The sequence below is a fragment of the Passer montanus genome, unplaced genomic scaffold (assembly GCF_014805655.1).
Source record: "Passer montanus isolate IOZ18808 unplaced genomic scaffold, ASM1480565v1 scaffold2, whole genome shotgun sequence".
Taxonomy (NCBI): domain Eukaryota; kingdom Metazoa; phylum Chordata; class Aves; order Passeriformes; family Passeridae; genus Passer; species Passer montanus.
This window is the reverse complement of record NW_024366591.1, coordinates 15,044,043-15,058,940: the sequence shown is the minus strand read 5'-3', so window position 1 is coordinate 15,058,940 and position 14,898 is coordinate 15,044,043. Positions and strand designations below refer to the sequence as shown.

Genomic DNA, 14,898 nt, shown 5'->3' with positions numbered 1-14,898 from the left:
ACTGTTTTAGAAAACTGTTAAAAATCTTTATTTCATCTCTTCAAGTCTGCTCTCTCTCCCTAGTAATGACAAGTAAATCTTTGAACAGAAAAATAATGCCTAGAGTGAATTTTGTGAAGAGGTCCCCAAGCTCTACATTTATAGACATGATGCTTTGTGAGCTAGTAGCTCTCTCCATCTTTTCTGACAATTTCCACATACGAAAATGTCAGAGATGAAATTGCTCTAGATTTCAGTACTGCATGAAGCACATTAGCACCAAACCTGAAAGAGATATAGTTGGTGTCAAAAAGGGGAAGAGCATGACAGCACAATCAAGTCACTTCAATGCTTAATGGGTTAACTTCATGATGCAACTTTATATGATGCTATGGCAGAAGACTGGGTAGATTTATGATTTAGCAACATATACAGGCACTGAGAATTAGAACAGCAGAACCTCTCTAGGTCTGGTGTCAGACAATTAGGATACAACCAGAAGTGACATTACTTGAGATGATTTGGACAAGTGGAATAACTTCATGGCATTCCTTTATGAAGGACTTATGACTTCTCCCATTTCTTAATGTACTGCCTACTACATTCAGTCCATGTTAGAAAATTAAAATGTAGATCAAAGAATTTGGTTGAGGTATTCAGGAATATTTCATAGTGTATTGACTTGTGATACCATGTATCTTAGAGAAATCCCAGTATCAAATCAAGCTTGTTTAGGACTTTGAGTTAGCTTTAAAACAACAGTACTACAAGATCCTCAGCAGTAGAAGATATACTGATCAGCCAGGGGAACTTGCAGAAGAACTATATAAAAAGTTCCAGCATACACACTACAGAACTCTATTAAAGCTGCCTCGGATACTGATAGGACAAAAACATTGTTCATAAAAAGCCTAAATAAAAATGTGTCACAGAAACGTATAAATTCACCTAACTAAATTAATTTAACAGGGTATTACCTTCTTATCAGACATTATCACAGCTGGATGCAACTATGTTCAGCAGAGTGATGTGAAAAGGATTGCAGAAAACATCCAACAGAGCAGATATTGCTCAGCAGAGTGACTGAGCTGACCTTTGAGTGACAAACCCATGAGTTTTCAACATAGCTTATGAGGCATCTGACAGCAACATTAACTGCACTCCAGTATATCCACTCTGGAACTGTTTTCTATTGCAAGCCATATTAAAATAGATCACCTTTTTATTTTTATCCAGTTGAGGAAATACTGTACCTTACAGTAAAATCATAGGAGCAAGAGGCCAATATAGTTGCATGGAATGGGGAAAACTGCAAGAAAACAAAACAACTTTTAAAATTAAAACATTGTGAACATATACAGGCCTACTGTAAGCAGCAAGTTATCAAAGTTTAACTACTTAATTGGTCTTGGCTGGTACCACATCATGCTGCAACAAAACAGACCACATCAATGTATTTCTCCCCAATGCTTCTAATTACAAGGAATCATAGAATTAATAATCACAAGGAATGCTCTGTGGGATCCTGTGTTGGTTAGATTTCATTACAGCAGTACCAAATAACTCTGCTGTAAAGTTAAGAAGTTCTGGAACAGTCATATAAACAGTCATTAACTTCTGCTTTTGGCTAATAGGCTAAGTTTCATCTTGTTATATAAATCAAGTTTCAAACCAGCTATGTGGCCAGTTAATTATTTTCAGAGAGACAAAATCTGGGCAATACTGCACAGAGAATACAAGATACATTACCATAATCAATTCTATATCCTACCATTTTGAAATTATTTATACAAATGGGAAAATCAGGGAGAAGTGGAAAAACTGAAGGCAATATAACATCACTTCATTCATGATTTCCCCCTCTCCTACAGGGCATTTTACAGGATACACTCTTCCATGGACTCTTGCAGACTGGTCTAACAACTGCAGCAAAAGAAGGATGCAGTTATGCAAAAATTGTTCATCTCAGCTCTAGTTTTTTGGCAGCCTTCAGTTTCCAACTATTTTAAAATTTGTACTTCTCAGCAGGAAATACAACAAGCCACTGACATAACTTGAGTTTGAAATGCAGATCCCCCACACTGGTTCACAGTTAAGTCTTCCTGCAAGACTTCTAATATTATTCACAGCAACTACCAAGTTAGTCTAGGCTATTGCCATGCTGACAGAGCTCTCTTTACTATAGCAGAATTGAGGAATGTGCATGCTGGAACTTGAACCTCTGCAGACTTCCTGCAATTTTTTTTTGAGGGGAACAAACCCCAAAAAAACAAGTTCTGCACCTCAGGAAAATGAATACTAGAGGGGAAGAAGTCTGATGGGCAACAAAAAATCATGGTACACTTTCCATAAGCCCCCTTTGCATGTCCTCACACTTTAAGATAAAGCAAAACCATACTGTCAAAGTTTTGTCATTAACCTTAAGTATCCTAGAAACTCACCTAAAGTACACTCTATCAAAATACTTAGCAGAGTGCTACACACGTAGGTTGGAAAAAAAAAAGCATAATGTCTTTCTGCTACAAGAGAAAATTCTGTTCAATTTAACTGTAAGATACTAAAATTTTATCATCTGCGTGCTATACAGGCAGAAGATATCACTACCACATCATCCATCCTGACTCCAACATATCCAAATATCTTTTTAGGTAAACTGAAAACTGTAACTGTGTTTCAGTGTAAGATATTGAAGCCAGCTAAGGATGTGAGGATCAAATGCACCAACATGAAAATCTTCCAAAAAGGACTCCAGATGACCTCAGTGCCCTGTACTGCAGTGAAAGACCACAAGAAATCTACTAGCAGAATCCTGACAGTACTGTGGTGGGTAGAATTCCTTGCCAGATTCAGATCTACTGCCAAGACTTGTGGTTTCCACTTTCTTTTCCACTTCAAACTGTGTGCTCCTGTCCCCCTCCTTTGTGTCAAGGCCCGCAATTGTGTGGTTGAGCAACAAATTGAAACAGCTTAATGATCCAGACAGAAACTAGTCACTTTCAGGGAGAGGGTTTTCAGTCAGAGCCATCAGCTGCAGCTTTACAATCAATCGCTTGTGTCAGCACAACACAGGGGAAGGGATATCAGGAGGGGCAGCTGCCTCTATAGAGGCAGCATCCAGGTCTCTCTCTCAATTCGGTGTGACTGGTGAGTTACACCCCACAACTGGAGACATTGCACCACCCCGAAGTGCTGGCCCACACTGTCATATCTTATGTGCTCAGGGACCATGTGTGTCTTGAAATGGAAGCAATGAAAGCCTGGTAAGACGGAATAGAAGTCATGTACTCTCAGTACGTCTCCTCTGCACATGGATGCATCTTCTCCTATGAAAAATATTTCACAGTGCCAGATTAGAGAACAGTCATGCAGGCCTTAAATTAGAAAAAAAGATTCAGCATCAATCACCAGAGGGGACAGCAGGCAGGGGTAGCTGGGATAAGGAGAGCAGGAGCTTCTCACGTTATTTGACCATGAAAAAGATTTGTGATATGGAATGACTACCTGAGTCACATCCTTTTCTGATAAATTACAAACTAAGCACAGTAACTTCTAAATATGTTAGAAACAAATCATGGCCATGTGAAGCAAAATACCAACCCAGGATAACTTTTTCTGCCAGTTCAGACTTCTAGAAAATATTAATAAACATATCTGTTCCTGAAAGGCTTTAAAAGGATTAGGTACCATCTCCTTTTTCAGGAGACTTTGATATTGACGTATTTGACTCCCACATTCTTTGCTAGTTTCAATATTTTACACTGAAACATAGTTTTAGTGTTTGAGCTTGCCTGAAAAGATATTTGGATACCTATTTTCATACAACATGATAAAAATGTCATTGTGCATTGAAAGCAAATTCTTATTGGTGGGTGTTCTAGTTATACACAGATCCAGTAAAGTCATCTGTAGTCTTTCATGTATAAAGTTTCAAAATCCCTTTGAATGCACTAATATTTTCTTTGTATACACGAAAATATATATTCACAATGTGTTTTGTATCTTGTCTTCTGTGAATATTGGCCCTTTGTGTGGAAAGACAAAGGAAAAGCATCATTTAAAAATAAGTAAGGGGAAGTGTTTTCCCCATCTCAAACTTCCCATATAATTTAGCTGAAGTAGCCTTCAAACCATGTCTGAAGCCCTCTAACATACTGTTATTTTTTTCCTAGTTATTAGATAATATAAAATATTACCAGCTTCCAGAAAAAAATGTGTAATAATTCAGTGATAGTCAACGGGAAATAAAACACAACTTACTTTTACTCTTCTGATAGCATAGGTATGACCAAGCAAGACGAACACTGGTTGCCGGATGTTCCTCAAATCCCAGCCTTTTAAGCTACAGTCAACTGCACCAGTTACCAGCAAGTTCTGACGGTTTCATAAAACACAGATATATCATGACAATTTAATTACTGAATTGTAGCAACGCCTATGTTAGATACAAAAGTTAGATAAATCAAAAAATACAGATTCGTAAATAATAAATGAAGTGACATCCCCAGAATGTAAATTAAAGAGCACAGAGAAACACAATCTGGTCTTCCACTTTTGACTACTCTGCCCACTAGAGTCAAGCAAAATCTCTGATCTGCTTGGGCTGACCATCTCTTAGAACAAAGCTCTACTGAAGATGCAATAGTGAATGAGAGCAACAAAGCAACTAGGCATGTTTTCATAAAGAAAATATGCAATAATGTTGCAGTAAAACCCCCTGCTATTTAATGTGAGTGGTTCAATTAGCAAAACAGTGGAATGAATGGCTTTATACCTCATCATATTTGCACCAGTCACAGCTCAAGACCTCAGCCTGGTGGGCTGGTATCACAAGTTTGACTCCTGGGGTTTTCACATCCCAAATTCTTAAAGTTTGATCACCTGAAACAAAGAGAAATTGATTCAATGTTGTTGCATCACTTACAAGTTTCAGTTAATCCATTAGTACTTAGCAGACAACTGTTAGCTTGTCTTTCTAGTCTACCCCTAAAGATCTATAGCATTTCTATACACCCTTCTTACAAATTCAGTTCCTAATGGCTTGTAAAGATATTGAAAGCTGCATCAGCTGATGGAACAACTAAGCTTTTCAATTTTTTAATTGGGATTTTCCCATTAGCCCTGAATATTTACCTTTGTGTCAGTAAAAATCGATTCTCTAGCTTCCAGAGAGAGAAAATGAATTAGAATTTATTATTATCATGCTTATGTTCATTTAAGACATAAATTTCATCACTAAAAGGTGATTAAAACACTTGTGATTTCTATAGGAAGCATGTATAATACTACCTAAAAAAACCACTGCTTTACGCTGCTACTGAAGAAATTATTGATAATTCCTTATAATTATTGTTTTCATGCCCTTTATATATAAGCACTTTCATGGTTTTAGTGCCCTGTTGGTCACTGGCTGTAAAGTATACAGCTGGGCTCAAGGAAAATCATAGCTCTTCTCAAGAAACTGGCTGCAGATCAAATGAAACCATCCCTAGAGCCACAGCAATATTCCTAATTGCATGAACCACCAGACCCTACAGACTTCCCCCCCAAAAAACCCCATAAAACATTTGGAAAGTTTAAACAAATAAGGCAGAGAGAGCTTGGTTCACTACATGTCACAAGTGCAGCCTTCTGACCACGGAGACCATAGGGAGCTTGCTCTGGTGTTGGCTGGCTTGTCCTCAGCCCTCAGGACTTGGAGAGATGCTGCACTCTTGGTGGATAAATTTCCCATCTGTAGGGTGGGAACAACCCCCAAATGCTCCCTGTTTTCACTCCCCTCTCCTACTGTCACGAGGAAGACTGCTGCTCAGCACACAGACAGCACTCCTGACAATGGCACCCTGCAGCCAGCTGAAGCCTCAAACATCGCTACAGAGCTCATAAAAACAGGGCAACATATGGAGAGGAAGAAGCACGAGCAGCAGGGTTTTGGCAAAAAAACAGGTAGCACGCCCTGGATCCACTCTCCATTAGCCTTGCTAATCTGCTTGCCTGCAGAGGACAGTTCAGTTTGAGTTTTAAGTCTTTCTGAGATATTATAATGGACTTCTTAAAGAGATTTTACTTTAATTTCATCAGATAACATAGATTTGAAGGGGAAACACATATTTCACAACAGACAGGATCATTTTCCCCAAGCAAATATATAAATCCAGGTGAACTAGAATGAACTGCTACAGTAGCATTATGAGGGCCAAATGCAATTGGAAAAGTAAGTTATTCAGCCAATATTAATTTTGACACTAAATGTAAAATTGCCCCAATTACTTCTTTTTTAATAGAAAACGCTGATGCATGACAAAAGGAAAAACGTAGTTATTTTCAGTTTTGGTTTTTGTGGTTTTTTTTTGTTGTTGTTTTTTGGGGTTTTTTTTTTTGAAAATGCTAGACTTAGCAGTTATTAATTCTGGCTGGCACTATCAGTGAAATGTTTTTAATGGAGTAACACAACATGCAAGTGAACCTTTCTGTGAATAGAAAATACTGATCTAAAGTCAAACAAAAATCCAATTTTTCCATTTAAGTGGAAAAATCAGATTAAGTTTTAAAAAACCTGATAAACAGTGCAATCCTGACACAGTGAAATCCTGGCTTAGTGCACATTTTAATGAATTCTTTTTTAACCTCAAACTTATTTCCATACATACATATATATTTACATTACACTTCCAGCTGACATACCAAAGTAAGCAACCAGAAAATTACCCAACATTTCCCCCATAAAATATTTCTATTTTTGTTAGAAGCAGTTTCTGTATAGCAACAGATTTTTACTGGTCCATTGGATAATTATGATTTCAGAATTGTTCATACATTGTACTTGCTTTCTTTCTTTCTAATGAATATTTGTGAAATCTTGGACGAATCAATAAAACTACACAATATACACTCATCTATTCAAAACTTTTCAATTGATGCTAATCTACAAGTACATCATCCTTATACACAGGATAAAGATTGCTAATGTGAATGACAATGTCTAATAGTGAAAAGATAAAGTTTATTTAAGATTTAAATTTCATGTAGCTTTTATAGTACCTTTTTTATTCACAGATATATTTTACCCAAATTCATAAATCATCATCTCCAAAGTCCTGTGAGAACAACCTGCTAAGCAATCATTTCTAAACAGTGCAGAGGTATAACAGGAACTACAAAAAACAGCCAGGTATTTGGGAGGTTAATAAAACCCCATGAAACTTGAAACACTATCTGAAGGGGAAGTTCTAACTAGGACAGGTACAACGTTTTTCAGGAACCAGCTTCCACTAGACCAGGCTGCTCAAAGCCCCATCCAACGTGGTCTTGAACACTTCCATGGATGAGGCACCCACAGCTTCTCTGGGCAACCTGTTCTGGTGCCTCATCACCCTCAAAGTATAAATTTCTTCTTAATACCTAATCTAAACCTACCCTCTTTCAGTTTAAAGCATTACCCCTTCTTCACTACATTAATTTGTAAAAATCAAAACCAACACAATTGAAGTATGTCTGCAGTGCCACTGAACGATTACAAGTTTACATTACTTGCTGACTTACGTGTATTTTTAAATACTAAACCAGATTAAATTATTAGCCCAAATTAAACAGAAAATCTGTGGAAAAATTAAAAGCAGAACCCAAATCTCATGACTCTCAAACCCAGTCTTTTTATGCATGTTAAAATGATTGTGCTGATTGTTTCTATTGCAGATAATTGTTCTGATTTTGGCTGAAATAGAGATATTTTTCTTCCAAGTAGCTGGTACAGTGCTGTGATTTGGATTTAAGATGTGAATAATGTTGGTAACACACTGATGTTTTGGATGTCACTGAGGAGTGCTTACACTAAGTCAAGAATTTTCAGCTCCTCACGGTGCCCTGCCAGTGGTGGAGCTGGCATTGCACAAGAAGTTGGAAGGGGACACGGCCAGAACAGCTGACCACAGCTGACCAAAGGGATACCCCATAACACATGTAGTCATGCTTAACCTACAAAGCTGGGAGAAGAAAAAGGAAGAAAGATGTTTGGAATGATGGCATCTGTCTTCCCAAGTAAGCATTATGCATGATGGAACCGTGCTTTCCAAGACATGCCGGAACACATGCCTGCCCATGGAAAGCAATGAATGAACTCCTTGTTTTGCTCTTGCTTTTGCTTTTTGCTCTTTTTACCTATTAGACTGTTACACATGCCTGCCCATGGAAAGCAATGAATGAACTCCTTGTTTTGCTCTTGCTTTTGCTTTACCTATTAGACTGTCTTTACCACAACCCATGAGTTTTCCAGCTTTAACCCTTGTGATTCTCTCTTCATCCCACCATGGGGGAGTGACTGAGGGGCTGCGTGAGGCTGAGCTGTCAATGGGGGTTGAACCAGTACAACAACACAAAAAAACTTAGAACAGGAAAAATGAAGCTCATGGAATTCCACACAAAGAGACAGAAATAACAACGACACAAATAACAGCTTTAGTTAAATCATCCAAGAGTACTACTGAATACACAAAATCTATCTCCACGTAGCACAACTTACCTAGCAAGTACACAATTACCAGTGGAAACATACTTTGCAACTGGTCAATTTTAGTCTGATACAAAATGCTGTCAAGCTAAAAACTACAAGAGTTTTAAGTTACTTTAGGGAAGAGCCCAACTAATTTTTTTTTCTGAAAAGAAGAACAAAACAAAATAAAACATTTTTTTAAAAAGTTAGTGAAATCTTTATTTCAGTGCTTCCCAAGAAGATTATACATAAATCTTGGGACACATTTTTTTTTCAAAATTGACCAAAGTTATGACTTAATCATAAGTCATTCTTCAGCAAATGGCAATATTAATTACATACCTACCTGTAACCCAAATGACACAACCCAAATTAATTTACTGTAAAAATCTATTACTGATTATGTCTTCTGAACACTAAACCATTTTATAACGTGAGATTTTAATACAAAATACTATAACCTGAAAGTGCTTTATATTATTGCATGTGCTATATACAGTACTTTACTATAATTAACACGTAGTATAAATTGAGGGATAAACTAATTTCCTGAGAAACACTTTAGCTTGTACATTAGAGAATGATTTAGTAAAACTTATTTGATGTGCTGGTTTTGGCTTGGGTAGGTTTAATTTTCTTCACAGTGGCTGCTATGGTATTTTGGATTTGTGCTGAGCACAGGGTTAATACCTAGATGTTTTTGCTATTGCTGAGCAGGGCTCACACAGAGCCAAGGCCTTTTCTGCTTTTCATACTGCCCTGCTGAAGAGGGAGCTGGGGATGCGTGGGAGATTGGGAGGAAACAGCTGGGACAGGTGACCCCAACTGACCAAAGGCACATTCCAGACCTATGACATCACTCCCAGTATATGAAGTAGGGGAAAGAAGGAAGAAGTGGGAGGACATTTGGAGAGATGGTGTTTGTCTTCACAAGTCACCGTCACACATGATGGGGCCTTGGTCTCCTGGGGATGGCTGAACACCTGTCTGCCCATGGGAAGCAGTAAATTAGTTCCTTGTTTTTCTTTGCTTGTGTGCACAGCTTTTGCTTTCCCTATTACATTGTCTTTATCACAATCCACGAGTTTTGTCACTTTTACCCTACCTATTCTCCCCCTGATCATACTGGTGGGGGAGTGACCCTGTGGCTACATGGGACTTGGTGGCTTGCTGAGGTTAAACCACAACACAGGTGCATAAGACCTGGAGGAATTCAATACTGTGCTGCTAAGTCTTCAAGTAACAGATTGCAAATGAAAACATTCCCCTCACATCACTACATACATTTGACATAACAAACTAAGCAAGTAAATTGTAAATTCAAAAGCTTCTAGCATAAACAGCAGTTTGGCTGAACTGCAACAAGCCACAGTAACTCCACAGTCAGCTTGCTCTCTAGATGCTTGATTTGTACAACAAGTACCATGCAGTAAATTGAAGCATCTTATTCTTTTATCCATTTAGCGTTTGGATTTCAAAAATTTTTTTGCAAAGCCCTGAACCTTTTTTGCTATGGCATTTTTCCTAACACATTAAACAGGAAAAAAACAGGAGTCATAAGAAGCAGAAAGTGGACCCACACTGCATACAAATGGATTGAATTTAAGCCTCTAGAAAAAAAGTGCTTTGGAACACATGAGAAACCACTGTCATGCTTTATTATTTATTAGCAGATTATTTCTTCCATTTTTATGGAACCTCGGCAAATATAAGCATCTTTGGAATTACTTGTCTGCAAGTCCTGCTCTCCAATGGCTCCTTCTTTTGCTCAGTGCTACTTCTGAGACAGGAATGTGAGCTGAATCTTTAGAAAACTGATGTCAAAAACCTGACAATTTTTTTTTTTGTCCAGAAACACAAAAAAGACCTCTACTGAGAAGCTGCACTAATTCAGTAAATGCTCTCTTAGTAGATGTACACCTTCCCCAGCTCATTATTTCATGCAAAACAATTTGTTCAACCATAGGTTTTTTTACAATTTGAATACCAAACACAGAAAGGTGCACCAAGACTACATGCCAGCCTGATCTATAAACTACAGCTTGACTTTACTACACACATTTATCACCAAGAGACCAGTAAGCAAGAAGATACTTTTTAAAAGGCAACTCACTAACTCAGCTGGCAGTAAAACAGAATATGAGATAAAAAATGGTTTTCAGTTTCAACATTAAAATCTAGCACTCAATGCAAGGGCTTACAAGAGTGGGACCTGGATTTACAGATTCATTTGTAAAGCAGCAAAGCTACAGTCATCCAACACTTTTGTCAACATAATAAAACTGTATCAGAAATTATCACACCTTGTTGTGGTACAAGAAAATTTGTAAACTCTGGGCTTTCAGTCTGAAAAACAAGTCTTTGAGCAGAGAATACAATTAATTGATCTAAATACTGATGAATACAGACATTGTCAGGCAGATTTTAAAAAAAAAATTCTTTCCCTTATTAATGAATTAAGATGTTATTAAAATTATGTACCTGACCTAATCAGTAAACTCAAAGACTGATTTGAAAAGGAAAGCAGCATTAAAACTAAGGCCCCAGTATTTAATACAATAGCTATCAGTCATTCTAAATCTGGGCCTTGTCAAATCCAAAACATTCATATTTTCATTTGTCATTATTGTATCTGTATCAAAGAATACTTGCAGACAAAGGTAAAATGGTATTTGTTAAATACTTTATACTGCTAAAGGACAATAAACCCAGCTGATACTAAAAAGGATGCTTTCGTTATAAACCACAGGACTAAGCAAAGCCTATTGCTGTGCAGTCATGGAGAATCATTTAGTAGAACTGATTAACATGACTAAATACTACTGTTGTGTGCATTTGTAACATTCTTTAATGAGCTTCTCACCAATTTGCTCTCTGGGTTAAAAAAAAATCTAGGCAAATGACATAATGACTCATTAAACCCCTTTAGCCATGAGGCTGCTGTTAATGCTGTTAGTGGCTTCATGTCACTTCTTTAATGACATTTTCCACATCAGTGTGTTTTCAGCGTAAGGCAGACATTTACCAGGGCTCTGGTTTGGTTCCACACGTACACCTGAACATCCTGCTTATCTGCTCAAAAATTGTTACTGACATCACAACAGCACTTATTTACATATCAACAGTTTGCTCTGTTACTATTAACTCCCAGATTAAAAAAAAAACAAAACCAAAAACAACAACAACAAAAAAAAATACCAGACCAACAAAAAACCCAAACAAACAACAACAGAAAAAAACAGGCCATTTACTTTCTGGTTTTGGAGTATGAATGATTGTACATGAAGATAACAGCATGGTAAACTACCTCACACATACCTGTAAATGTTAAATGGGAGTTTATTAGATGCTGAATAAAACCTAATTGAACTGAAGCATCAGACATATGTATCTTTTGCAATTCAATTGCATTTTATTGTCCACTGCAGACAAGCTCAGTTTTCTTGTATGCATTCAGAATGGAGACCTAATGAAGCAAAACCAGCTATACCTACTATCAAATTCTTTTTCAATTGCCTTATATTGCCATCTTGGATTTCTCATTTTCTTCATTTGTATTCCTTTTCTAGTCTCATAATAGCTTGAGAAAAAGCCACGTTTCAAAATCAAATATTAGCTTCAGGCATAGGTTGATCCTTTTGAACAGCTCTTTTACTGTGGTTTGCAATCCTGTATGGTTTTCTGTTTTCAGTGTTCACAAACTAATTAGTTACATGGAAATTAAACTTCTGCAGGATTCTATGGGGATTCAAATAAAGGCAAAAAATGGCAGGGGTGTGTCATGCAATATGTTTTTAGACCTTCTTTCCCCTCGCTTATTTCCTTTAAAATAAAAAAAAAAGAGTGCATTGTTCTACTTACATTTAGTTTAATCTAAAGTATTTTAAGAGCAACATTTTTTCCAATCTGTGGTTTACAACATACTTAACTTGCCTTACTCGTACATGCAGAATTGAAGATGCTGCCACATGAAACAGTTCCTTCCTCAAGCATTACAACTACACTATTAAGATAGCAGTAAATACATAGTTGTGAGTAGATATGTGTGAGGTGGGATGAGAGAAAGGGGACAGGTGGGGCAAAAGAGAGAAAAAAAAAAAGACACACAGACACCTTACAATCCCAAAGCAGTACAGACTCCTTCAAGAAAGAAATGGTTCAATAATCTTTAACAACATCCAAAAAAAGCTACTGTTTTTAACAGTGAAGAAACCCAAGTGAGATGAAAAGAAGTACATAAAGTTTCCCTCCAGACACATTTGAGTTACTAATTTTCAAGACAACAAAAAGTTGCAAAATAAGAGACCACAGAACTGCAGGTCAACCTTTCCAGCACACGCATCCCAAAGAAGGGAACAGCTCTAAATTTGACACAGTGCTATCACACTGAGATTCAAGTTTCTCTCCAGCTCCAGCTTTAGCTGAATAGAAGATGAATCATCAGTGAAATTTAGCTTTCTGTCCCATGATTTTCTGTCATCCTCATAGAGTATGCAGATCATAGCAAGTTTTAAATGAGGACAACCAGCCTCCTTGAACGTTTCCACTTTACTTTCATCACATACCTTGACTGACAGAGTAGAATGTCATTAAGCACTGAACAATAAACTCTCTGAACACCGACTGTGTGATGTACCTTTTTTACAAGGAAATGGCCTTTATGCAGAGAGCTAGAGGGTCATGAGTCCTTCTACTATCCACAGTCCTGCTGACCAAAGAAATGACTGCCAATATGTATTTTCTGTAGTGAAGCAATCTAATCAAACCACAGGAAAATTTCAATGCAAACAAAAAACCTTTTCCACATCAGCATGTCATGATTTCTATGTTATTTCATCTAGAAGTACACCAGACACTTTATTTTGGAAGCTGTAAGAAAGTTCACCATCATTTTGAAGACTTCTTCTAAAATCTAATGATTTTATACCCAGAATTACACTATCAGTGTACTAATAGCAGATTTTTATTTCACACCCGAGTAAGAACTTCACACTTAGAGAAGAAAAATACTGTGTCTTTTGTGCATGTTGTTTTTCCATCAATGAGTGAAAACTGACTGTAATTAGCTTTAGGCTCCAGTAGCATATTAGTCCCTTTCAAGCATCAAAACAAAAATTGACAAAAGACTGTAGAACACTCTGTAGTGTTCTAGTCAAAACTTCCAACAGCTGCACCCACTGAGTCACCCAAAGAACAGACCAATTGTTATACCCAATTTAGGTACCATGACATATAGCATCTAACAATCAATGTTTCCCAAAATTGCTCAAGTGGCAATGTATTAGAAGAAAGTTTGGCTACATATCCTAGAGGTTCAAATACGAAATAATTAGTTGCATTAGCAAAGCCCTTTTGTTCATCTAGAATGCCAGAAAATTTATATGGGTAAGACTACCATGGACAGGAGGGTTCTAAACAGGACCTTAAAGAGAACATTCCTCAGAACTTGCAAAAAACATTTAAGTACTTCACCTTGACCAAATAGCACTTAGCTAGTATTTTGCAGCATATAGATAGCTGCATTTCAGTAGAACTGTTCATACAGTGTACAGGGCTCAATCCTGTAAGTTTCTGCACATCATGTTAGACAGGTATCACATAACGTGGCAAAACCTATGCTCCAACATTTGGCTTTCAAGCACTACTACATAGAACAAATAAATGTTACTCATTCATCATTCTAGCTAAACTCTGCAGGCAGAATCAGATGGAAACAGCCAGACTGAAATTTTATGAAAGCCACATCTACTTTTTCATCTGACTTCCCAGAGAATAGGGAAGACTAGTATCTAGTGTACACATTGTCTCTCCAACTTCAGTTAAAGGAAAACATACTTATGTTTACCCTTTTGATATTAGAACCAAACAATTTCTATTAAAATCAGTACAGATATGAAATCTGAGAAATTTAGGCCACCAGAGTTAATTTATTAATATTTGTATTAAGACAGTTCCTTATAGCCCTTTTAATTCCCAGGCAAACTCTGTGGCTCGCAGCACCTCTCTCCCAGTTAATCATCAGCTGGGCTCCAGGTATCACTGCAGAGCTCTCCTTGTGCCTCTGAAGCAGGAGTAGTGTTTGGAAAACACTACCACCTCAACTCTTTGCCTCTGTGCACACCCAACTCAACTATGATTGTATTTACCAGCAAGACCCATGGCCCTTGCCAAAGCAGTGAACAAAAATTGATTGAACAAGGCACAGAGGTCTACAGAACCATTTAAAAAGAGCTCAGTAGGAACTGACTACATTTCTCACAGAATTAATAGTCTACCAACACTTGAGATAATTTGAACAAAAACATAGGCCAAAACACAAAATAAAGTATATAACATGATTTAGTGGTCAATAACAAGAGTGAGAAGAATGGAAGAGAGATACATAAAACAACAGAAAAAACTGCCACAAGGTCATGGCTAGAAAACTGCTGAGC

At 37.3% G+C, this 14,898-nt stretch overlaps 1 protein-coding gene across 1 annotated transcript in view; it reads right to left on the bottom strand.

The window, feature by feature from the left end:
- Positions 1-14,898, bottom strand: part of PEX7 (peroxisomal biogenesis factor 7) — a 42,591-nt gene that overhangs the window by 19,393 nt on the left and 8,300 nt on the right. Inside the window, exons 6-8 of the mRNA XM_039707285.1 lie at positions 4,751-4,857; positions 4,237-4,350; positions 1,233-1,288 (exon numbers count right to left, since the gene is read on the bottom strand). Of these exons, the coding sequence (XP_039563219.1) occupies positions 1,233-1,288; positions 4,237-4,350; positions 4,751-4,857 (277 nt within the window). The remainder of the gene's footprint in view (positions 1-1,232; positions 1,289-4,236; positions 4,351-4,750; positions 4,858-14,898) is intronic.